Source organism: Pempheris klunzingeri, chromosome 6 (genome assembly GCF_042242105.1).
Source record: "Pempheris klunzingeri isolate RE-2024b chromosome 6, fPemKlu1.hap1, whole genome shotgun sequence".
Classification (NCBI taxonomy): Eukaryota; Metazoa; Chordata; class Actinopteri; order Acropomatiformes; family Pempheridae; genus Pempheris; species Pempheris klunzingeri.
Genome location: NC_092017.1, coordinates 26,413,358 through 26,438,419, shown reverse-complemented (window position 1 = coordinate 26,438,419; position 25,062 = coordinate 26,413,358). Strand labels below are relative to the sequence as shown.

Below are 25,062 nucleotides of genomic sequence, written 5' to 3'. Positions count from 1 at the left end.
ATGTTAAATAGCATAATTTGGGGAAAAAAAGCATTTTGAGGCATTATAGATGTTAAAAAAAACAGTTGTAGCTTGGTTTTTGGTTCATCATTTATCATGGTTGCCGTTTCTTGAATTATGTCTACATGTTTATATTTCTGTATTTATGTGCTGCTAATCCTCTGTTTTAGTTTTAATGGTTGCTGCTGGGATAGTTTCCTGTGGAGGGACAACACAGTTAAGCGATATGAGGTGAAGTTACACACGCTGGTGAACTTGTCGTGGTTTGGGAAGCTTCTCATGGGAGGCATCAGATTTTATGGCTGCTCTGCTTTTTGTAATAACTGAGGAACATTAACCCACAGATTCTGTGCACCCTGCAGAGGAAACACTGTTCACCTGATTATGTCCCCATACTCTTAGATGACAATGTCTTGTTATGACAGCTAAATGAACTCAAGATTGAAAAGAATGGCTTCCCAAATAACCAGACCTAAACAGTCTACGCTAAGAGAGTGCACACTATGAAACAGATTTTCACCTCCTCCATCATTCGGAGAGCTGAAGGCTTTCCCCTCCTGATGAATGATCCAATATCTCACTACACACAGCTCAGGACTCAAATGACGGCATAATACTGGTGTGAAGGCAAATGGAAGCTGTATTTATTTTGTATTCAGCTCTTAATAGTCATACATGTGCTGGTATTTCTTTCGTTATTCTGAACACAAGTGTACGCTGATAGTACCTTTTGGATATTGCGCTCGATGTTGAGTGGCAGGTTGAAGAGAAACTTGAAACGTTGCAAGACGTTGAGTGCATTGCGTGTGGAGTCAGCTTTGTCTTTCCGACCCAAGACCTCCTGGAAAAGCGTATCTGCAGTATCGCTCGCTCCTACGAGAAACACAGAGCGAGAACGAGCGAGGGAGAGTGAGAGAGGCAGGAGAAAATGAGAAACTGGGATACTATAAAAATAAATCTTGATACCACATTTCCCTTTTAATGCCAGCCTCTGGTTTTCTTCCTGCTCTGAATGCTATCTGACACGGTAGAGACCGACCTGCTAAGGAGAAAGTGAGAGCTATCTCTTAGTGAGACAGCTTAGTGGAACCTTTGCACAACTAACTGGCTTCGTGGGTGGCCTCGGATGTGCTGTCAAATAGAAAAAAGGAAAAAAATAATAAAACAAGCTCCTCTAAGGAAAACAAAACCCCACCCCCAAAACAAAATCCTTGAAGGAAAAACAGCATGAGACTGAACAGAGGAATATTTCACATTTTTCACTCACCAATCTGAGTTGTCATGGAACTAACATTCCTATTTTGCGATTGGCTGATTGCCGCCGTGTTTGACGCAGGGTTTTTTGGGGGTGAACGGTGGCCTGGGCCCACAGGGCCGTGGGCCCACATGTCTGGGGCTGTGGGGATGAAAGCTACGTCCGGCTGGGACGTTTATTTACTCTAGACTCCAGGAAAAGGACCTGCTTATTGACCCTCCATTAGAGGACTCATATTATCATGTATGAGATGAGAGGGTGGGAACACAAGATCTGCTGAGGGATCTGCTTGTTAAAAAGGGGAAGATCTACAAAGGCGACTGAACACACACAGGGTACATGTGTTTGGTCAGTGATCGGCCAATCAACTGGGCAGCACAGAGCATCAGATTATCTCTTCTCGTAATCATTTGACCCTTTCGCTTCACGAGTTTTATTTTAACATGTTAAAATCCACACTTGGGCGTACTGTAAAAACAACAAGTCATGTGCAGGGAGAGCAGAAACAACCCGAAAAGGGCTCTTTCATTACCTCTGGCTAAAAAATATAAAATAATGTCAAACAATGTCAAAGATACAACATATGCGGTCTATGTGTGTTAAGTAAGAAAGCCATAATATAAATATTTTTCGTGGGATTTCAGTGAGGGACCTCGCGATCAGTTTGTGTGACTAAATAATCTCAACTCAAGGACTACTTGCTAGTTTTTTCAACCGTCAGCGAACGGGTGATTATTGGAAGAAAGAGCAAGGCCATTCACTTCTAGCATTTATGATGATCTTTTAGCAGAGGACAGGGGTCACAGTCTCGTTGTCATATGACCGTTGTTACACACGTGGGTCACATGATGACACGTGGGAGTTAAAAGCTAGTAACTAACACTTGAATAGATATCATTGTGTCACATGTAAGAGCCTTACATCCTATTAAAGAAGCTGACTCTCTGCCAGAGAGATATTTGATGACTAATGATTGGATGGTTAAGTGAGTTACAGGTACATCTTTGGAAAACCTAAATTCTAAATCCTAAAGTTTCTGAAATAAAGACGCCATAGGTTGCAATTTTTGATTAAAAGTTTTTGAATAGTTTTCTGGAGAGTTGCCGAAAATGTACATGCTGCAGTGTGAGAAGTAAAAATGAGAACACATGAAATGGGGCCTTTATGTCCTGAGGGGATGTGTTTTGGGGAGAAGTAGAAACCGAAGTGAGTGTAATAATTGAACACCATCTCCAATTCCTGTTGGGTTTGGACTAAATCACGAGATGCTTACTGTTGAGGATGTTTTCTAGTCGTTGGGTCATTGATCCCTCCACTCTCTCTGTACCATCAGACTCCAGCCTCTGGTGGATCGCTGCAACACATAAAGTCAGTCATTTATTGATTTCATGAAGGACTGTGACAGATAACATACAGTGGTAAAAAATGTGGAGAATGGGAAAAAACATAAGGAGCTGAAAATGGATTGCTTCACTGTAGAGTAACCACCGTGCAATCCTCCGAGACAGGAACATTTTCAATTTCAGGAACAGAAGGTAAAACAATAAACAGGCCCTACCCCAGTGGTAGATGGGAGATAACCTCGCTGATCTCCACCCACAGATGCTGCTATAGAACCCCCCCCTCGTGCCTGTTCCCACGCAGAACAGAGGACCTGACCTTGTCTCAGCGGTGACTGTACTGGATCAGTTCACCTAACCAAAGCCATTAACAGCACAGTTTTGTGGTCTTGGGACATTTGGAGCCCTTTGACCTGGAGGTAATGAGAATCTAAAATGTTTCAACTGTCTGCAAAACAACATTTGGGAGAGCAGAGCTGTAGATCTGGATGCCAAAAATGACTGTTGCTCGGGGGAAGTGGGTGGAACTCTCTGATGGCTTGTATCCATCACTTAGCATGAAGAGCTTTACGCGGGAGAGGGGATTTGAAAAGAGGGACTGAGGGGAGAAAACAGAGAGAGAGAGAAAAAGGAGGCAGAGCGAGTGGTGTGGCTACCCAAGTGAATAAATAAATGGTGTGCAGTAGTGAGCGGCGCGGTGCTGAGAGCTACAGTGTGGGTTTATTGACAGAGTGGAAGAGAGGTGGAGAAGGCTTAGGAGACCTTCTCATACATTACTTGTGGAGAGGTTCAAATATGCAACACACAGACATCTCAAGAATGAAGTTAAGAGAAAGAAACATGGGGAAGAAAAAAAAAGAAAGGACAACGATCCTCTCATTTCTCTTCTATCCACTTCCCTGCCTTCCTTCTTCTCCGACATTAGTTCCACTACAAACACCGGCAGCAGAGCTGGGAGACTGCAGAGGGAGCGGGCGGCAAAGTGAAGGGGGAGAGTACTGTAAATAAATATGTGGGTCCATTCTGACAGACAGAAGCCTCAAGACAGACACTGAGGTATTCCTAAAACACACTGTTCAAACATGCCAGTGCCTAATCAGTACGAACGTCACCGGCCCTTCGTGGACCTCTTGCTGCTCGCCGACCAGCTGAAAATCAGGCCAGATGCAGGTTGGGACAAAGGCACGTAGACGTGGGAGTGGATAAGGGAGAGCAGAGGATTGATGGGGCTGAACACACAGGAAGACTAAGACACACACACTCTGCAGGTCTGCTTCACGTCTCCACACTCCCCCCTTGCCCTGCTGCCAGCTGTGTGTCCTCTGCATCTGTCACACACCGAAGGGCTGATGACGTCACAGCTAACCTAAACATCAAGTCAGAGTCCGGATAACACACGCAGCCAGGACCTGAGGAAGAGCCGCAGCTCCTGCTTCACTTCCTGGAAACCATTGAGGGAAAAAAATGAACAAGAATAAAAATACAGTGTCCCTGGATTCTAAAGCTGGAGATGTTTTGACTCCTGTTGGGGCTGGGAGCTCGGGGAATAGGCCCTGGGAATCTGGCATTTTTGGAACACGGTAGCCGTTCCGTTTCCTGCGTCACTGGGAGACTTCCTTTTCACACAACAATGAAAAACCTCAAATTTCAACATTTTAGGAGAAACAACGCTCGACTCTCCGACAGACTGTCAGTCACTCAATCAGCCGGAGCAGCTCCGTCTCAAGAGGCACAGCTCAATTTGGAACCGAGGCTCCCCTCGCCATGCCCAAAGCCTTCCACGTCTTTCACCAGTCTGTGGTGGTTCACATGGAGTGTTTACAGGACCTCACTGCGAAAAAACTCCCCTCTGCAAACAAGTAAATTATTATATCAAACAAAACATCTGCCAATGGGGTAAGCAAGAATGACATTTAAAAATGATTTCCAGAAACAAGCATAAAAATCAGGCCACTATAACCAACCTTGTGACTTTCAAACTAGTATGAACAACTCGATAAAAACCACGACGCAGAAATTCAACGTAAAGGTGCTTAAATCTACACTATTTAATTGAATGAATGAATGCCCATTTGGCCCTCGCTGCATACTTGTGTCACCGTTTACAAAGTGCCGACATTGTGGTTTGCAGATGCAGAAGTCTAAAGTGCGCTTAAGCACAGAGTTCATACTTCATTAATAGACATGGGATTTTGTTTGCTATTTCTGTTGGAGATGGTTAGCTATACTAGAGAGCAATTAAGAGGCAATTAGTGGGGACAAGAAAAAGAGGGAGGGAGAGAAACCCCCTGGATATTGAATTCAGAGTCCTGCTGTTTGCTCTAAATATTTTCTATCCGCCTCATTTCTTTTCCCAGATTTGGCTGCTCTTCCTTGTTTCCACCTTGCCGGCAGCAGTGCGCTTGCATTAAAAAGTAACTCCAGACTTCTATTAAAGTCATCAATAAAAATCTCACATGCAAGCAGAACTGAAAATAAACAGGAGAGGAGACAAAAAAAAAAAAACCTTGATGGTGATTGAGAGGGCTGGAAGCACTACAGCAACTTCTGAACAAGGAAGACACACAAGCACTCTGTTAATTTCTTTTTTTTCCCCAGCTAATTTCTTGTATACTTTTACAGCTACATCTCAGGTGAGGTTCATTTGGACCGACTCAGAACAACAGAGACGTGCCAAACGCCACTGAGAGACAAAGAAAGGATTCACGGTTGCTCAGACAGCTGTGCTAACTGGGCCTGGCAGTGAGCTATTGCAGAGCTGTCTCGAGCTGGCCGGCTGCTAGCAGCAGGCCGGCTGGTATGTTGGTTTGGCCGACCTTACGCAGTGTACAGAATATCTCCACTTGAGCTATCCATTCTGGGCTACCACTTCATTTTTTATGACTGAGAGCCAAATCTTGGCCCAGAAAGGATGTTGTAGTGCTGTAATGAGTCATGAGGGGAGGAAAGGAGTCAGGAGGTTTAAAAATGAACTTTTAAGTCACATTTCTGGTCCAAATATGAGACTATGTTTTTATGTGGAAACTACATTTGAATAGTGGTAGTTGTGTGACTTTCAGACAGAACATTATACATTTATGGATTAAAAACACGGCATAAAGTGAGTGGCTGCTCTTGTGTTCAATAGTGAGTCTGTTCCTTTATGATGATAAGATAGCAGGTAACACTAACTAACTTGGTCACTTGGGTGAGGATGCATAAGCAGTTATGGTAAACATATTCACACATCGAGGAGACCCAGAGCAACTTCTCAGACAAACTATGAACTCTTCTTGTTGCTGCATTTTAGTCTGCGCCAACCACTGAGGGAAATATTTGACTTGATAAATGCTCAACTATCTCCATAAGTATGTAGCTAACTTTATCTGCTGTTTTTTTTTTAACCCTAACTCAGATGCAGGGGATACTTCTCTGTGGACTTGTCATGATAACTGGCACCTTTCACACATAGTCATTCACGTCATTGTTGATGTGAAAATATTGATTTGTGCAGCTCTTGTGAAGTATTTCCTGTTCTGCAAGAGAAAAGGCTTTTAAGGATGATGCCAAATGCAGAATTCAATTCTATAACATGTTTAAAATGTATAAAACACGCTTCATCTAGTCACCTTGCTTAATTCAAAGTGTTCCATATATGCTAAAAGCTACAAAGCAACTGAAAACAAGTGGGCAGTCTTATATTCAGGGTTGTCTTCGGCCAATACATTATCCCCATCCTGCCATAAAGGTCATAAAGCATCCATCTTTCCTCCTGGTTCACAGGTCACTTGAGTCCATCCATGGTGGAGTGCTTCCTCCATCTGCAGAGACTGTACATTTCCCATTGGGGCAGTGGGCACACAGTAGGCACGCTCAGTCTGAACGTGAGAATGACTGTGCATTGTTCCCATTGGTCATATTGGGTCTGTTATCAGCACTATCAGTCCTAATACTCTGGCCTGCATTGTGTTGGGCTGCTCCGTTTATTTAGATTCAGCCACTAACAATGAAAACATTGCCTCTCTCCCAAACGGGGCACAAACACACGGAAAGCAATAATAATAATGAGGGAGGCAGAAAAGTGTACGTATAAATAGTAAGGGGAAGTAACTGAGCGGCTATGGCGGGAGGAGAGAGTAAACAGACAAAAGTATGAATGATGAAGCAAACAATTGATTTGAGGTACCTGGCAGAGCGACAGCAGTCAGTCTCTGCTACCTTGAAATCTTTTTGGCATCTGAAGGTCAATATGGCCAAGCGTGTGTGTGTGTGTGTCCACTTCCAGCCTCTAGGGAGACTCAAGTGAGACTGTGTATGACAGGTGAGAGCTGATCTCATTTTGATGAAGGTGAATTAGCCGTGTTGTGGTTGGCGGGTGTAACTGTAGCAGAACGTGGAGGATTTTCACATAGCGTCCAAATGAGCCTCTTTAATCAACCGCTGTTGAACCGCATGTGGAGGGAAAAAATCCTGAGACGGCAACACTTGCTCCCTTTCCAAAAATCAAGAGCTCTTTTCTGAGCAGAGAAGAAGAGTGATGATTTGGAGGTTTGTGCATTAATTGTAGACCATTTGGTGTGGTTCCACAGCACACAAAGAAATGTGTTAATCCGTCTCACCTGCCAGAGCGTCCTGGGCCTCAAAGAAGGTACTGAGGCCTCCTTTCACATAGGCCAGACTCCCCTCGTTCTTCTTAGTAGCCTGCTTCTTCAGATTACTGGCTGCCACCTTTAACTGCTCAAAACTGAGGAAAAAGAAAAACAAAATGATCATGCCATTATATTAGGCCGGCAATAAATCACAACCGTGATTACTGTCATTAATTCAATTATTATTTCTAGTTAATTGATTAACTGTTTAGTCTAAAAAATGCCACAAAACTTAAAAAATGCTCATTAAAAGAGTCCAAGATGACGTCTTCAAATTGATCAAACAGCCCAATTTACAATGTTAATAGAAAAGCAGAGACAAGTTCAATTTAAAAAAACATTTTTGGAAAAAAATAATTTCAGCACCACATGACATAAATAATATTTTCATTGCACAGCTCACACACATGCATGTATCTAAGAAGCACAATCACACACACATTTCTGGCCAATGTGAGTACGTGTGTCTGTGTGTCAGTGTCCTGAGTGAGGTTTCCTCCGCAGGAAGAAACAGTCACCCAGCGAGGTCCAAACAGAGGCCCCCTGGTCATGCTGGATCCAGGGGTCTGGGTTACTGGAAGGCTAAGCAGGGGGGAGAGGAAGCCAGGAGAGTCCAAAATAACTCTCCTCTGCCCTGACATGACAGTCAACTGGGCTCAGGGCTTTTGGGTCAGCAGGCTGTCTCGTCTACATACCCAACTGGTCTGTGAAGCGCCAAATCACCGCCTAGTCTGTATCATGGGGCTGAAACTAACGATTGTTGTCATTATCGATTATTTTCTTGATGAACTGATCAATCGTTTGGTCTGTAAAATATCAGCAAATTGTAAGAAATGGCCAAAAGTCTAGTTTTGAGAAGATAATTTTTACAAAATTGTTACAGATTAGTTTCCTGCCGATAGACAAATCGATACTGGAACATAATCATCTATTCAGCTTGCCGAGGATAATGTCTCTAACACGTGGATTTACCTGCCACTGATCTCATCAGCCTGCAAGGAGTGTCGCATTGCTTTCAGGAGAGCTTGAGTCAAAGGGACTCATGTTTAAATATTGTTTTAGCTTTGTCTTTTTTCCCCCCTTCCTCTCATTGGCGGGGTTAAGCTTAAGGTTAATCTTAAGATTAGAGATATCAAAGGGCCTACCTGGAGCCTGCATGGTTTTCTATGAGGTACCAGGTGGCAGAGAAGTTCTCGCTGGTGAAGTCTCCACTCATTCCTGGAAATGTCACCTCCATGTCTTTCTGTGGGATTTTGCCTCTGGGAGAAGATGGATAAACACAGATGAACACAGAAAAATGACAAAGAGCACTTTCACTAAATTAAAAGGTGTAGAGCATAAAAAAGCACATGTATAACTATACTGATGATAAATTCAGTGTGAGCATCCCTCACACACAAAATAAATGCTGGAAAATAAATTTTCCAGCAGGGGGCACTGTGCAGCCAAAAAGTAGCCAGGCTCTGAGAGCTTGGCGTGGGAAGTGCAGTGTGTGACGCCTGGGTGCCCCTGGAGGACCCAGCACTCATTAGGGAAGCTTGATCTCTACTAATGACCCGTGGCCTACACAAACCAAACCCCCGCCGCCACCACCACCACCACCCACCCTGCAGTTATACACACACATATGTAGAAGAACCAATACACAGACGGTACAGTACTAGCGGCTGAGGTGAAACAGAAAATCCATATATAAGAAGCCCAGAATCACTTAGGAGTAAGTGCTAACACGTACACTTAATCATGCATATGACATTATTTCTGCAGAGATGCTGCAATGGTTAAATGATGCTAATAGCCCAACAGAGTAAAGATTCAGGTTTCCTCATTATTACAGTAAATAAATACAAATAAAAACATGCATTCACTGTACGTGGACATTAAATATTTTGGGCACTTAATATTGTCACTTCAGGCAGAGATGCTCTAGTAGCTAATATGAGAAACTGAGTGATGTTGCAAGCTTCAAAATTATCTGTATCGAAGATCAGGGGTTTATTTTTTCTAAGTGTTTTATTTAAACCCTTCAGTTTTTTTTCTGTTTGGTGAAATTCATGCTCCAGAAAAGAATGAATGTGCACGAGGTGTACAAATACAAGACAGCACAAAATGCTGCTGGTCTAATTCCCTTTATAACCCTGATTGTTTTTAGTTTAGCTCAGGAGATCTATAAACTAAGGCAAACAACATGCAGCCAATCTAATACACACTAATCCTACATTTAATGATCATTGGAGTCATTTTCTGTAAATGGTGTGTTAGAATTAAAGCAAATATTGCAGAAGACACTTATGCAGGTTAGCAGCTTCTTGCTATTCAAGCTTGGCAAATTCAGCAGGCATCAGGTGTTGAGCTGCTTATTATTCAAAGATTACAGAGACTGTAGCTTGTGCACCAGACTGCTAAGAGATTGGTGATGGTGAAATGAAGAGGAACTGATTCTTTGACCCAGTCAGACTGTTTACAGTCCTGGATTGGGTTGCACCATCTATTCATAAATGCATCACTCAGTCCTTCAATAAGTTCTTTGTCACCTCCAGCTGCATTTCACTGAAGCGGGTTGCGCTGTTAAAGTTTGAGGAATGTCTTAGCTAGAAAAGAACCTTTGGTCTTGTGTAAATAGGTGGCTGGGAAACGTGTAGCACTGCGCAATCACACAGCAATCAACAATATATAAACTCTGAAAATGTATGTCAGTCTGTGACAGTATTACTTTGTTATACTGTTTGTTAGTTAGTTATAATTCATTTATCCTCCATAGAATAACAGATCTTACTGTGTGCCATCAGTCAGTGTTGCAATTTGAGCCATAATGTGTTTTTTTTGTAACGTAATAAATGATTTAACTCTCGACACTGGTGCTTTACTGAGGTAATTGACAAAGCTGAATGATTATGAGTATGAGAGAATGAGTATTTCAGCGTCAGATCTAATTTGTTGTCCATATCACCCCTACTCACTTGAAGCAGGTTTTATTTTGTGTTTTTGTATGAAGAGCTACATCCTGTAGTTAAGTACGTAGAAATATAGCAACAACAAAGCTCTATATACAAATATTTGTGTGGTGAAACGTGTTTTAATTCAATCTCCACTTATTAAATGACATGATGGTGCAAACAGCTACAGCTGAATAACCATCAAGTAGTAACATCACCATACAAAGACGTGCACAAGATGCGCTCACTCTCTCTCTCTAACAAACAGCTTCTCAGATTAAATGCTTAAAGAGGTTTTTTTTATTCTAAACGTCTCCCTGTTTCACATCAGTGTAAACGGCGAAGGCGCAGAGATGACAGTCTGTTCATGTGTTACTGTCAAAGAGAATTGTGGAGACTTTCTATGCTGGATGTTTAATACAACCCTGGGAGACGGGTGAATGGTACGGCCTGTTTATGGGGGTCTCGTCTCTGGCCACGAGCGGTCACTTGCCCCCGGCCCCTCTAAACCAAACAAACACTAAGCTAGAAATGCCAGAACCTGACAACACAAACTATATATTACAACTTCTGCTCTCCCTGCCAGGCGCATGGGAGGCAGCACCATGCTGCCTGCTCTGAGGCGGTATACAAACATGTGTGTGGGTCGCTGCTTTAGTTCTTTCCAAATCCCTTTCTCGTCGTCCTCTCTGCTTTATACACAATTATTCTGTTTCCACTCCCTGAGAGCAGCGGTTAGAGGCAGTTCAGCCATTGCTGTGTTGGCATAATATTTCAAACGCCTGCATATGGGGAGAGTTTGTTTCTGTTTAGGGATGTAAACCATGACTCAATAACTGGAGTACGTGTGTTTATGGCAGTGTGATTGTGCTGAGCGATGTCAGCGAGTGTGTGTGTGTGTGTGTGTGTATTCGTATGCACTAGGTCTGTACTTGTCTAACTCGATGCCCAGCGGATTGCTGGGTCGCAGGGAGAGGGGGGAGATGCCTTTGTTGCGGTCAGTCCTCATGTCGTAGTAGTTCATCTCGTCCACCCACACAGCAGACTGATCCAGGATACCTGCGGGACAGGGCAGGACGGGAGAGGCATGACACACGTCAATACGCTCGAAAACACATCCCAGATGTGCACTCACACACATACACGCACGCACACACACACACACACACACACACACACAAACCCTCTCTCAAACAGAACTTACACACATTCAAACATGCAGCATCATCTAATACACTTTACTTTTTTAAATTCATTTAATATTTTAACTGTGTTTTTCTTCTCTTGTAATTAAACTAGCACAAATGTCTTCTCTACACTGTACATTCAGCAACTATTGCATGCTGGGAGGTCCCGGGGATGTGCATGTGCGTGCAGATGGCAAAACTAATAAATTAAGAAAACATCTTTTTACTTTGACAACACATACATCACATTTTGGAAAACCTGCAAAGAAATACAACAAAAGCAGTTTGAGAGAAACAAATCCAACACCAACACCATTACTTATTTATTTTATCAATATGATGTAATTGTGTTGCCAAAGTGGTGAACAATTTTGATTGTTTTTTTTAATGTTTAATGTAATGTTAATTTATCAAGCAAATTTACTGGATTCATTTGGTTATTAAATGTCAGTTAGAAAACAATATTAAGGCTCTGTGAACTTGTGACATGGACTTTTCACTATTTTTCTGATATTTCATAGACTTAGTTAGTAATTATTCAAAAAAAAAAAGAGAATTTAATGAATAATGCACATCATCATATGCTGCAGCTCTTATTGTCCAGGATAGTAAATAACATTGATCTTTAGTCTCACGAGTCTTACCAATCCTCTCCGGCCTGAGCAGTTTGAACGAGACTGTGGAGGTGCCGAGACCTCCAGACTTGGTGGTGACAATGATCTCTCCCTTGTCGTCTTTGGCAGGGCCGACTCGGCACACTATCTTGCTGGCTGACATCCACTCGGCTGTCAGCAGGCAGTTATGGCCGCAGATTGACAGACCTGAGACGAAAGAGAGAGAGGGGGGGGGGGAGAAGAAGGTGAGAGGTACAGCCACACAGCGACAGCACAAATAAACAAAATGTAGCACCGACACACTCGCAGACAATCTATAACAAGAGGAGCTCACTCAGAGAGAATTGGTGTCTATCAGCAAGTTCAGTCAAACTGTCACAAGGGGTCAGAGTTCAAGTTGGGGTCACGATGGGTGTGGGTGGCCGTGACCTTCCTTCCTCTCACTCGGCTCCTTTAAGCTAACGTGTGTCACTTCAGTGCTAAGTGGCCCATTACTGGCACAATGTGCACTCTTGCCCCTACATCTGTCGTCCACTTTTTAAACACTCTTGAAAGCTATTTGGACACCAGAAGACAGACGTGGGGATTACTTTGACATTCCCAGCTGAGGGGATTCAGAAAAGCTTCACGTGTGTATAATCAAACATCATAAAAGTCTGTGAAAGCTGATCAACAAATAGCCCATAAAACCGTGAATAATATGCCAATTAGAGCCCCATTTCCTGCCTCTGTTCTCCACTGGCCACTTTGTTTGAATACATAAGCACTCACACACATTTGTGCATATCTAATTGTCTAATTCCAGGCCCCAGGGACATTCATGGTCAGAAATAGACCTGTATCATGGGCCAGAGAGCGGCATGCCAAGCATGGAGTTGTGTGTGAGTCCTCTGGTCCGTCCCCCACCTCTCCCCACCTCCAGTCAAACCAAAGCAGTGGGGTTGAGGAGGAATTGGCGAACATGAGGGAAAATATAGGCATAGAAAAAGTGTGACGTTCAAACACATAATGAGAACAAGATGGAGGAAGTCCATCTGTGTGGCTCTTGAAAATAAAAATAAAAAAAGGACACCACCAACAGGTCGACTTTCACATCAAGGATACATTGATTTAGTTTCTCAAACTAGCGATTTACATATCTACAGAAACAAAAACTGTCACAAGTTGAATTGTATTATATATAATTATATAATAATGAAATATCTCAATATTCTATTTGGTTGGTCAGCAGGAGGTTTTGTTAATGTGTTTTTCTAATAAAGTCATCGGAGTGATTATTCTGTAGCACAATGTGGGGGGATTTGTTTTTTTTGTAACATTTAAAGAGCATCTCAAACCTTTAATGTTTTTATATTTTCACATGTGCAATAAATTCACAAAGGATGTATCTCTAATTATAATTGCACCATTTAGATTTTGAATTTTCAAATTAATTTTCTTTTGCATTGTATCAAGAAGATTTTCAGAGACTTTGCAGAAGAACCAAACTACCTCAGTTTATAAAATACTTATCATGCAACACATATTTTAACATTTGGAACATTTACATACACGGACAGTTTAAATGAATAGTTTACGATGCGAATATATAAAAAAAAAGTTACATTCGTTTTTAACTTGCTTATTAAGATTAGTATACTTTTATATATGTTTAACAGTTTGACTCAACTTATTAAACTGTCATGAAAGTAAAGCTAAAAATAGTGATTAAAGATTAAAAAAGTAATGAAATGCTTATCCTATAGGGGAAAAGAATCAGGCGTCCTGTCCACTTACATATCATATAAACAAAAACAAACTTCACACCAGCCTGTTTAAAAATGGAGCCGCTGTGGTTTGTTGATGGATGAGTTAATAAAATCAGTTAATACGGTTTAAGTTACAAAATACCGTCCTTCTTCTTTGACGATATTGAAGAATAAAAATCATCAATTATTTTTCATTATAAAACAAGTAAATGTTAATTACTGTTAATGCGTTGACATCTTTTATATTCCGGTATATTTCTATCCACGTGGTCAACTAAGATACATCTATATATTGTTATTTATATACCTGCAGACATTTTATTTATTTATTAAGAAAAAAGAAGAAATGTGAAGCAGAAATTAATTTTAGTTAAACAAAAAGAAACAACAACATTTTACAGAGACAGAGCTGCGTGTGTGGTTAGTCGTGTGGTTATAAATGTATTACCGATGAGGTCGGCTGGGCCTGTGCCCAGGTTTTCTCCACGGATGGTGACTTTAGTCCAAGCCGCACCCTCCTTGGGCGAGATGCCCGTGACCAGCGGGGGCTGGCGGGCACGAGACATGGTGGCCTGAGACAGACAGTAACACTGGGTCAATCAGCACCTGGACATGGAAAAGGACGGACGGCATTAAGAAGATATGGTGCAAAACACAAAGTCCATACGCTGACGGTTCAGTTAAAACACATGAACAACATCTAAATCATGAAGCAATTGGTGCTACAATTATCAGAGCATCAATACATTTGTCTATTTACAGAAAATTAATCAAGAGTGTTTACGTAATTCATTAAGTAAAAACATTTACTGGTTGCAGAGTGAAATTAAAAAAGCTAATGAAATAATGAAAATAATCATTAGTTACAGGTCTGGAAGCTGAAATAAGTTATAAAGATATAATAATTACTGCTGTAAGGATGGACGACGCATTTTCAAACTGTTACACAAAACACTAAGATCCAGCTGTAGTAGAAGTATCTGCAGTAAACAAACCCAGCCAGATGTTAAGAAGGGGATGAAAAAATAATCATAACGTCAAAATGGAACCATAGCTGGATAAACCACAAACCTCTCCTAATAATAAATACGGTAAATGATTTTTCAGAATTCACCGGCTGCTTTTCCTGAATTACCAGACATTCAGGCTTTGAGGACGGCAGAATACGAGCAGCGTTTGGCTTGCAGCTCGTGTTAATTTCCCACCCTGTAGGCCTCAAAAACAATGTATGCATTGCATTGCAACAGTTATCTCTCAGATAATAGGAAAAATAGAGAAGGGAGCCAAGAATGAAGGAGCAGACAGAGAGCAGGGAGGAAAGGAAGAATGTAAACCTCACAGCGAAGGATAAATAAACCTGGCCTCCCCAATCATTCCACATAAGCCCACACAATACAGTGCAGATTATGGTACCAACGATGGAGCACCCATGCAAATCAGTTCATGTTGGGGCTGAGCAAAGGAAGAGAAGAAACGATTCCAAATGAAAAAACCAAGGATGTATTTCAGCAGCACAGATGTTTGCTAATAAATTACTGCCAGGTCTCAAGAAGGCTGACCAATCTGGACTCTCTGAGGCCGTTTGAGCGAGGCTTCCGCCCTTTTGCTCCGCAGCCAAAACACGTTCTCCACAAACAATGCAGGAGTTCACACGGACCGGACCTGCAGCGAGTTCACCCTTTGCACAGTTACATGGTCAGTAATTAGGCGAAGGCCCACAACTGAGGTGGAAGAAGACTTCCAAGAGCCAACAAGGCCGCAAATATCAAAGGAAATCGAAACTGACGGAGCACAACATTGATTAGTCTACTTGTTAGAGAGACTTTCCTTTAAAAAGAACAGTTTCAAATCCTGTAGCAGCCAGACCAAGAGTCATTAAACAAGTAAATTGAACTTTATAATCATTTAATTATGAATTAACTCTTTTTTTAGTATTATTACTATAATTATCATTTGATTAATCAAACAGCGTAGTCTGTAAAATATTAAGAAATAGTGCGCAATGCAAATTTCCCAGAGAGTAAGGGTAGATCTTAAACACACCAACAATCTAAAACCCAAATACAAATAATTTAATAGAGAAAACCAGATAATCCTCACATTTGAGAAGCTGGAACGAGCAATGTTTGGCATTTTTATTTACCAAATGATTTCTGTCTGTCCTTTACCTTATTTGCAAACAGGGTCACATCAAACTTTCTGTACATGCCTCAGTTTTGAGGTCATGGCTCTGTACGTTTTCTTTACAGCTACGGCAGAAAAAAAGATAGAAAATAACATTTTTGTTCCAACAATTGGCAATAAATATCACTAAAACAGTTTAGATTTGCTGCAGTGGAAAAGGAAAAGGACCTTTCTAAAGTATAAAGTTTTCTGTTTCCACTTCCAGCAGCCACAACAGTAACATGCTGCTCTAACACTGATGCTTCAGTGTGATGTAATATATAGTAATATATCAGTGACCACATCATTACTATTACTTTCATGTTAAACCAATGACTAGTACATCCATGTGCATGTAACAGCTGAGTGGTGCACTCCAAAATGTTCTGGATGCACTCAAGAATTATTGTTCCGTAAGTCTGAGTAATTGTTGAGTAAAATGTTCTTTCATAAATCTGCATCCTTCCTCCAATCTGTCATTTAGAAAGGCTCACAAAAATAACATAGATTGGTGTATGTGGACTAAAGAGGTGGGAACCTCTCTGCATTAGTCAGTTACTAAAATCATTGTTAATTAATTTTCACTCCAGTAGTAACCATGTAAAAACATCTTAAGCATTAAAGTCCCATCAGCTCAGAATAAATCAGCTGATGAACACTGGCATCACAGCACTCACAGTAAATAAATACTCCAGACCTAGGATAAAATTTGGGGAATATATGTAGAGGGAAATATGGCACAAGGCACAACAAAGACACAGAAGCATAAAAAGCTGCGGTGCAGGGACAGCAGCACACGTCTTGACCTAGAAACCTCCAAGAGAAGGAACCTTTCTGGGAAACTTGTGTGTCACCGGGCCCCCCTCCATCGCTCTGACATCTGAGTTAACGAGAGAACTCCAACGGGATTTACCTCGTGTTGTTCCTGCTGCGCTGCGCTTGTCAGAGGAAATGGAGGGGCTATGTATCTGACATGAAGGAGATAAGAGGTTAACAGGCCTAAAACAAGAGCTCGGTATATCCTTCATCAATCCCACATGTTTAGATTGGGGGCGGCGAGGAGCAGACGGCTGGAATCTTTATTTCGAACAATTCTGATGTTGCTTCCAGGGGGTGTTTCTCGCCTCCCCCTCCATCCTTGAAATACACGTGCACAAACACACAGATAGCCTGCCCACACACACTTACACACACACACACACACACACACACACACACACAAATACACGCTGGGCAGAATGACAGCTCAACTAGGTTGCGTGCGAGGGGCCCGAGCTGGTGTTGTGTGGTCTGTGTGTATTGCAAGTATGTGGAAGGATCTGCGGAGAGGTCTGAGCAGTGTGTGTGTGTATATATGTGTATGTGTGTGTGTGTGTGTGTGGTCTGGGTGTGTGGTCTCTGGCGCAGGCCTGGGGAGAGCCTGCTGACGGCTGGGATGAGAAAAGAGCCGCTGTGTTTACTTTACTCTGGGGGCTATGCATGGACACGGGAACACTGCCCAGACCCCTCTCTATAACACCGGCGTGCACACACACACACACACACACACACACACACACACACACACACACACACTGAGTCATGCAGAAACTAAGGGGACTCTTACACAAGTCTCATGTCACACACCATCACAAATACCCTGTAAACTAGGTAAAACAATCTATGACTTTATACAGATCCGGACCTAAATGAGTGAATTTTTCCTTAGAGTAGCATGAATCGGAAAACAAAAGACAAGGTTTCTGAAGCTCCAACTGGAAACTTATGAGGTACGCTGCATTTTCCACAAGAGGGATAAAGGTATTAACCTCCAGGGGGCATCAGAGGATCCCCATAAGATTACATCCCACTTTCTTCCAACATGTGTCAAGACAATGTCAAACCGTGAAGGTTAAATTTAATCAATGACAACACACAACCAGATTTGGCCCCTTTTCTCTCACTCGATTCTCTTCCAGCCATGATGCTGTTAGCCCCCTGCCCCCAACCTCCCCCTCTCTCTCTCCCTCTCTCTCTGGTAATGGGGCTAAACAGGCAGGTTTGTTTTCCTTGGAGGCTGACTAACAAACAGCAGGGTTGGCTCTAATCTGTGTGGTAGCCGTGGAAGTCTGAGGCTTGGGATCTTCTTGCAGCGCTAACAAGTGACAACCCTTCCTTGGCTTTGTGCTGGAGCACGAGGACAAAAGGAAAGACTTTTCATTAAAGCTCCAAACAAATCTTCTTGTCACATGAAACCATTTAATTTTCACGTACCGCAGAAATGTTGTGCTCAATGGTCTGGGCTAGATGGCAGCAATGGATTTCTTTTTCAGAGGAAGGAAAGGCTCACTGTACTCGCTAGTGACTTGATAGAGTCATGTAGATTTTCAGATTAGGACATGTGCCTGATTTTCTCCTGCTGCTGAGGTTAATACAAGAGTTTAGAGAGAAGATGGCAGCAGGCTAATAAAGTAGAAAACCATTTCATGATCACAAAGACGAGTACACGCTCTGATGCATCCAATCAAGTGTTCACTCTTCACTGATAAACTGTCTGATCAATCACACTTGTCTTTGTTTCAGGCAGACTGTGATTAGGCAGGAAAGAGCATTTACAGTAAACAAAGCTGTATAATTCAATATATAACTATATCATTTCAATTGTGATGAATAATAGTCAGTGTTTTCTGTTTCTACAAATAAAACAGCAAATAATAGTTGAAATCAATATGACGATATTAAATTAAATGTTTCTAATATTAAAAGAAATAACAACAGGGTAAATCATATTTTAAAAAATATATAATTCATGTTGATTGCCATTAATTGCATTTTACTGTAAAGTCTAGACAAAATTAATTTTGCAACAGTTTTATTGTTAGCAATTTGCTTGGAATCAAAATCTTGCAATTTGATTGTGCTAAAAGTCAAATAAAAACAACATCAAATCATCTAGAATTAGAAACTATTAGTTGTTTAATCGTTTATTTAATACACACAAAGTTAACCTACATCATTATTCGATTAAGTCCTTTATCAGGCAAAAATGCCAAACTGATTCCAAATCCACAAGTGTGAGGATTTTCTGCTTTTCTCAGCCGTCTATCATTTAACAAGGATTATTTTGGGGGACGGGGGGGGTTCAGACTGTTGCTCAGACAAAATAAGACATCTGATACAAACTGTTTGGGCTCCGAGACATTTTTTCACCGTTTTCAGACATTTTGCACAGGAAGAAAAAATAAATAAATGATTTAAAAAATAACCGAAACAATAATATTTGTTAGGTACAGATCCAAAATTATTACCCAACCTTATCCAAGACTCAAGCCATGTAATTGCAATGTCATGCACATCACACACCCCTCATTCTTCTACTGTGTACTATCAAACAAATGGACGAACATGTACCAAAGACAAACAGCTGATCTGAAGAATTACAACAGGCTTGGAAATAACGCCCCAAAAACAACTGCCAGGATTTTAAATCTTCACTTGCATCACACACAAGTCCTCCAAACTGTGACCTTTGGCTAGCTTTTTATTTTGACAGCTTCAAACCATGACAAACTCTCTGCAGCACTACAGACAAGGGAATCTATCTACCCTACCTACCATATCAACACACACACACAGCGCCACACGACTATCTCATGAATAAGGCCTTCATACCTTAGATCATGTGCTGCTCTGAGCTCAAAGGTGACTCGCATATGCCAGTGATTGGCAAGTGTGTGTGCCTTAATCTGTGTGTGTGTGTGTCAGAGAGGGAGAGTGTAATGGATTTAGGGGGCACAAAGGGACCCATTTAGACAGTTCATCACCCTCACCCCCTCCGTCTCCCATCAGAGCAGCTAACTCACCATGCGGGCGGCTCACAACCCCCCCACCCCACCCCTGCACACTAACACCATTTCACTCCGTGTTCCCCAACATTACACAAACACCAGATTCCATCAAAGATCCCCCCCGACCGACTCCTCTGAATGGACAGAGCGGGCCAAACATCACCCAGGCTGAGATGAGTGGTCTGATCACACAGGCTGGGCGAAGCTTTAAACAATCCTCCACAGTGTTCGCTCACACCCGGGCCACCACATGCCTCTAAGATGTGGAGACGGTAATGTAGCTGATAGCCAAAAAATTGACCATAATGTGTGTCAGCTGTATCATATTTCAAATAAATGGATCATAAATAACCTGAGCTGTGCAGGTTTTGCTGGAAAACAGATGCTGTGACCACTGTCTCCAACAATGAGTCAGCTTCTCCTGTGCATGCAGGCGGATTCAGCGTTCACCCAGAGTGTTTCGTGACAGAGAAAGAGGACAGAGTGATCAGATGTGTGCCTCTGGCTCCCTATCCGACCATCATGATGTCTGCCCACAGGCTTTGTTATCTTTATGGCTGTCTGTTTGTTTGTTTGTCAGTCTCAAGTGCTTTTCAGAGTTAGGCTTAACGAAGAGAAGTCCCCAATTTCCCATATAAAAATCCCGGAACAATAAACAGACATATAAAGTATAGGCCTACGAATGCAGGAGGATGTTTTCGGAGGATTAGGACACTGGAGACAGGAGGCTTTGCCCAGTGACATGGCGAAATGGAGAGATTTGAACCTTCAGGAGCCAGGCTGTAACACTGCTGCCCCGGCTGCTTTACACAGAAAACACACCACCAGCGTGAGAACCGTCCTCACAGTCACACACTGTCGTGACCTATACAAACACTGCTGCGTACAACACAAACCAACCTTCTTATCTAAAGTTTCAACTAATTATTCATATTTTCATTGTCAGTGAACTTTATTGATTACTTTTGCCATTAATTTAAATGTTTATAGGGCTGCAACAAACATTTATTTTACTGAATCATCGTTCATTGTTTGTTCAATAACCCATCAGAAAATTATCAGTAGAACAAATGTCAATCACAATTTCCCAAAGCCCAAGCTCAGCTCTTCAAAGTAGAGCTGCAACTAATGAGTCTTTTCATTATTGATTAACTTGCCCATTATTTTTGTCAATTAACTGATTATTTGCTCGGAGGCTCACAGATCATAGTTAGATTCTTGCTTGAAAAGTAAATCAAACATATTCATTTTCCGTCAATCAACGAATCGATTCATCGACTAAGAATTTCTACTTACTCTACTTCAAACTGCTTGTTTTGTCTGGCAAAGAGCCCACAAATATTCTATTTACTATTATGAAAGACTAAAACTGCTTTTTTTTTTTCATTTGTGACTTTTTGTATAAGTATATAAACAAGAAAACAAAGGGGGGGAAGTCTTTGTCTGTTTTGTCTGGTCAAGTCAGTCCAACAGACCAAAAACTTAAAAGGTATTCAATTAACAATATTGAAAAGAAGCAAATCCTCACATTTGAGAAGATTGAAGCAGCAAATATTTGGAATTTTTGATGACTACAAGGAATAACCACTTATCAAAATTGTTGTTGATTACTGTTCTGGAAACTGACTCATAAAATAATCAATTAGGGCTGCTAATAACAATTATTCTGCTTATCGAATAATCATTTGGTCTATTAAATATCAGAAAACAGTTAAAATCACATGTTAAAACCCCCAAATCTTCTGTTCACTACGACATAAAACAATAAAAAGCTGCATTATGTGACGGTAAGCTAGAGGCTAAGGAAAAAATAACTTAAATGACTGATTGATTATAGATTCTCCACTAAATGTGCTGACTCCATTAGTGTTAAGCTTATCTCACTGCTGAGCTGTGACCTGTTTTCCCACTCAAACCTCCTCTCTCTGTCTGTCTGTCTGTCCTGGTCCTTCTGGGTCCTAGAAACCACACCATGAAAAACCAGTGGCCCAGCAAGCCTGTCAGCGGGGAGGAGGCTACCAGGTGGGGCAGACAGTGGAGAGCAGACACGGGTGAGAGAGAAGTACCGCTTCACAAACAAGGCTCGGCCTGACCCCCGTCACTAGTTTCACCCCGAGGTCTACGGAGCAGCGGCACTGAGGAAAAGCCTCGAAAAACACAACCCACCACATTCCACCAAAACAAACAAGCAGGGCCACCCAAATTTTTCAATTAGAGCCCCAGGAGGGGGGCAGGAAATGGATCAGTGTAGCCTTGCCCCCCGCCATCCCCCAGCCATGCAGCGCTGACTCTGGGGAAGAGAAGGAGATACTCAGGGCTCTGTGGGCTCTCACCGAAAGGCTGAGGACTTGCTGCTATGGATGTCGACGCCAGTGATGGAGGAGCTCAATGACAACTTATTCTGCGACATGGCGCCTGCCTGCAATCGACCTGTCAATCAATTACTTGCAATGGCGCTCTCGTATAATCAATCACTTGGACAAACACCCACCGTAAGGAACAGTTTCCCCTGAAAAAAGCCTATTTAAAGAAAGCATGTAACAACAATATTTGACAAAAATACACAAGAGTGGGATTATAGAGGCTTAGACTCTGTTCGGTCTGAAACTCAACACTTAATGAGGCTGAGCTGAGAGAAGTTTTTTAAGTAAGTAATATTTTAACCTTAAGACCTACTAGAAAACAACATCTATGTGCAACACACAGCTGAAACGGTGCTTTCATCAATTTTAAATAACACAGGCTCGATCTATCATTTCTGACAACAAAAGAAGTTGAACTCATTTAAACGTGCTCACTGAATTTGATTCCTACAAAAACAGACGCTTTTAGGACCAAACACAAATTCGGTGTGGGCCCCGATCGTTCAGACCACATTTTTACTCATAGTTTTTACCATGAAATGATGATGATGACTATGATACGAACTCTTTGCTGCACCACAGACATTGTTGCAATTGCATAGTTGCTGCTGAAGGTCAGTCAATTTATGCTTTATACATAAAACCCCTCACTACATCCTGCAATCTCATTAGTGAGTTTTAACGATACAGGCGAGGAAAAGGGTGAAATTCCCTTTATTCCAAGTTAAAATGCCAAACATACATTGTTTTCCTGCTTCTAAAACTTAAAAAGAAATTATAACAAGAATTTTTACAACATTCTGACATTTTATAGACAAAAAGGTAAATCAATTAATCAAGAATATAATGGGAAGATTAATGTAAATCAACATATGTTGCAGCATTATTGCATACTTCAAAGTAAAGAAGAGAGACAGCAACACCTTCATAAAATTCTTCTGAGTCTTACAGATGCAGCAATTAATCTAAATCACAATTAATGAGACTTTAAGACATGAGAACTACAGAGATATTACAGCATCTATTTCTAGAGTTGGCACATTGGCACATAAATATGCCTCTTCCTCATGAGAAACAAAGGGAGAATCCTTCCCACCTTGACATAACTTAAAATCAGCAGACTGACACGATGTTACACTAAAAGAGAACAAGATCATTCATGAGGACGACTGATACGCCGTTTGCAAAACAAGCTAACACATTCATGCCAATAATAATCCAATCACTTGGTTCAACACAGATAACTTTCTTTACCTTTCTGCCTTTGTCATGGCAGAAAGCTTAAAACTATTTCACTTGCAATCAAGTTGCTTACAGGAGCGCTGATTGGACATTAAATATGAGCCAATAATTTGTCATCTACAATCAATGACATGATGAGACATTAACAATGTGTGTTTTTCTAATGTTTACTCTCATTGGTGTCTTCCAGTTAATGGAAGGCCGCCTTTATGCGACATCATCTGGTGTGATCATTCCTTTCTTTCTTGCTCATTGCCATCTGTATATATTAATTGTCTTCAATGTATAAGCAAGGTGTTAAACCTAATACATTTTCTCCCTACTTAGGTAATCGTTATTTCTGTATTAGAAGGCAATTACTTAATCTATTTCTATTGGAATTAATTGTGTTTACAGAAGTTGATGAGTGAAGTTATCCCACCTGGCAAACAGTAACTATTGCTGGTTCCCTCATGTATACAACACTTCCTTTACTGACTTGTGCTTTTCCAGGTTATTACAGACAGTTGATGTCAGAGGTGCATCCAGCCCTAGTTGGAGGGCAGGATGAAGGGCTGGAAGACCCTGCAGACACTTCGTCTGATTTTGATTTGGCATAATTTAAGTATTAAGTATGAATACCCTATGAAGATGACTCACTAGGAGACAAACGAAAGACTGAAAAACTACAGTAAATGAAAGACGGGGATCTGCTAAATCTTTATAACCGCAGCTAGATTAGGTAAAACATACAGCTAAATTTGGCACCAACGCGCCGAATTTACCTGAGAACGCCAAATGTTATCGAGAAGTTTTTAAATTTGTTGTCCTCCGCAAACAACACAACATCGGCTTTAAATTGACAGATTTTTCAATGGAGTTTCGCTCTGCTGACCGTACTCCCGTTAGGATGGCGCAAGATGCCAACAATGGGCGCATCTGTAAGCTGTTTCTACCGTTGTTCGCTGTGGTTACAGACGCCCGGTGAAACAAAGCAAATCACCCATGGGTGATTTAAAAAAAAAAAGGGGTGCTACCTTTGTTGACATATTGAACATCTAAGCTAATGTTAGCTTATGCTAACCTGCGTCCGCTAGCAAAGTGTTCGTCAAGAAGGAAGGGTTAACAGTCGCTGTCATTTGTATTCGTCGAAGTATTACAAACCGCGTTAATTATTTCCTGTCATGCTACAAATACTTTGACTCTACCTCGTGCATTTAGGAGAAAAGTACCTTAAAGAAAATGTGAACTTACAGTTTACAGTGGGCGGACAGCTGCGGCTGTTTCCTGTGTCATGTGACTACTTCCGGCTTCCCGCTCTCAACCACAGCCTTCAAAATAAAATAAAAAATGTAAATAAAAAAAAAAAATTGTTGCTTTGTCATTTAAGGTAAGAAAAGACTTTGTTGATCCCATAGAGAAGAAATATAAGTGTCACAGCAGCACAAACACTGATATAAGTATTGATGTGCAGAGAAACTCAAAATAGAATAAAACCAAAAACATAAATTATAAGCATATAGAATACAAACAGAATATAAAATAGAAGCTCCACAAGTGCTATTTACTCAAAATTCAAATGTACAGGCAACAGCAGTACATACAGCACCCACATGTTACTTGTAGATATGCATATGTTATGTATATATATATATATGTGTGTATATAAGTGTATTGGAGTATATGGTAAGATACAATAGATAAAAAATATAATATAAATGTTTGTGTTGCTTTATACTTCTACTCCACTGCATTTCAGTGGTAAATGCTAAATGTGCGA

At 41.3% G+C, this 25,062-nt stretch overlaps 1 protein-coding gene across 1 annotated transcript in view; it reads right to left on the bottom strand.

The window, feature by feature from the left end:
* exoc2 (exocyst complex component 2) overlaps positions 1-24,576 on the bottom strand; it is a 42,276-nt gene extending 17,700 nt beyond the window's left edge. The window contains exons 1-8 of the mRNA XM_070831906.1: positions 24,537-24,576; positions 14,157-14,314; positions 11,991-12,167; positions 11,092-11,218; positions 8,369-8,482; positions 7,194-7,318; positions 2,529-2,609; positions 728-873 (exon numbers count right to left, since the gene is read on the bottom strand). Coding sequence (XP_070688007.1) covers positions 728-873; positions 2,529-2,609; positions 7,194-7,318; positions 8,369-8,482; positions 11,092-11,218; positions 11,991-12,167; positions 14,157-14,274 — 888 coding nt within the window. The 5' untranslated portion in view covers positions 14,275-14,314; positions 24,537-24,576. The remainder of the gene's footprint in view (positions 1-727; positions 874-2,528; positions 2,610-7,193; positions 7,319-8,368; positions 8,483-11,091; positions 11,219-11,990; positions 12,168-14,156; positions 14,315-24,536) is intronic.
* Positions 24,577-25,062: the final 486 nt, after the last annotated feature.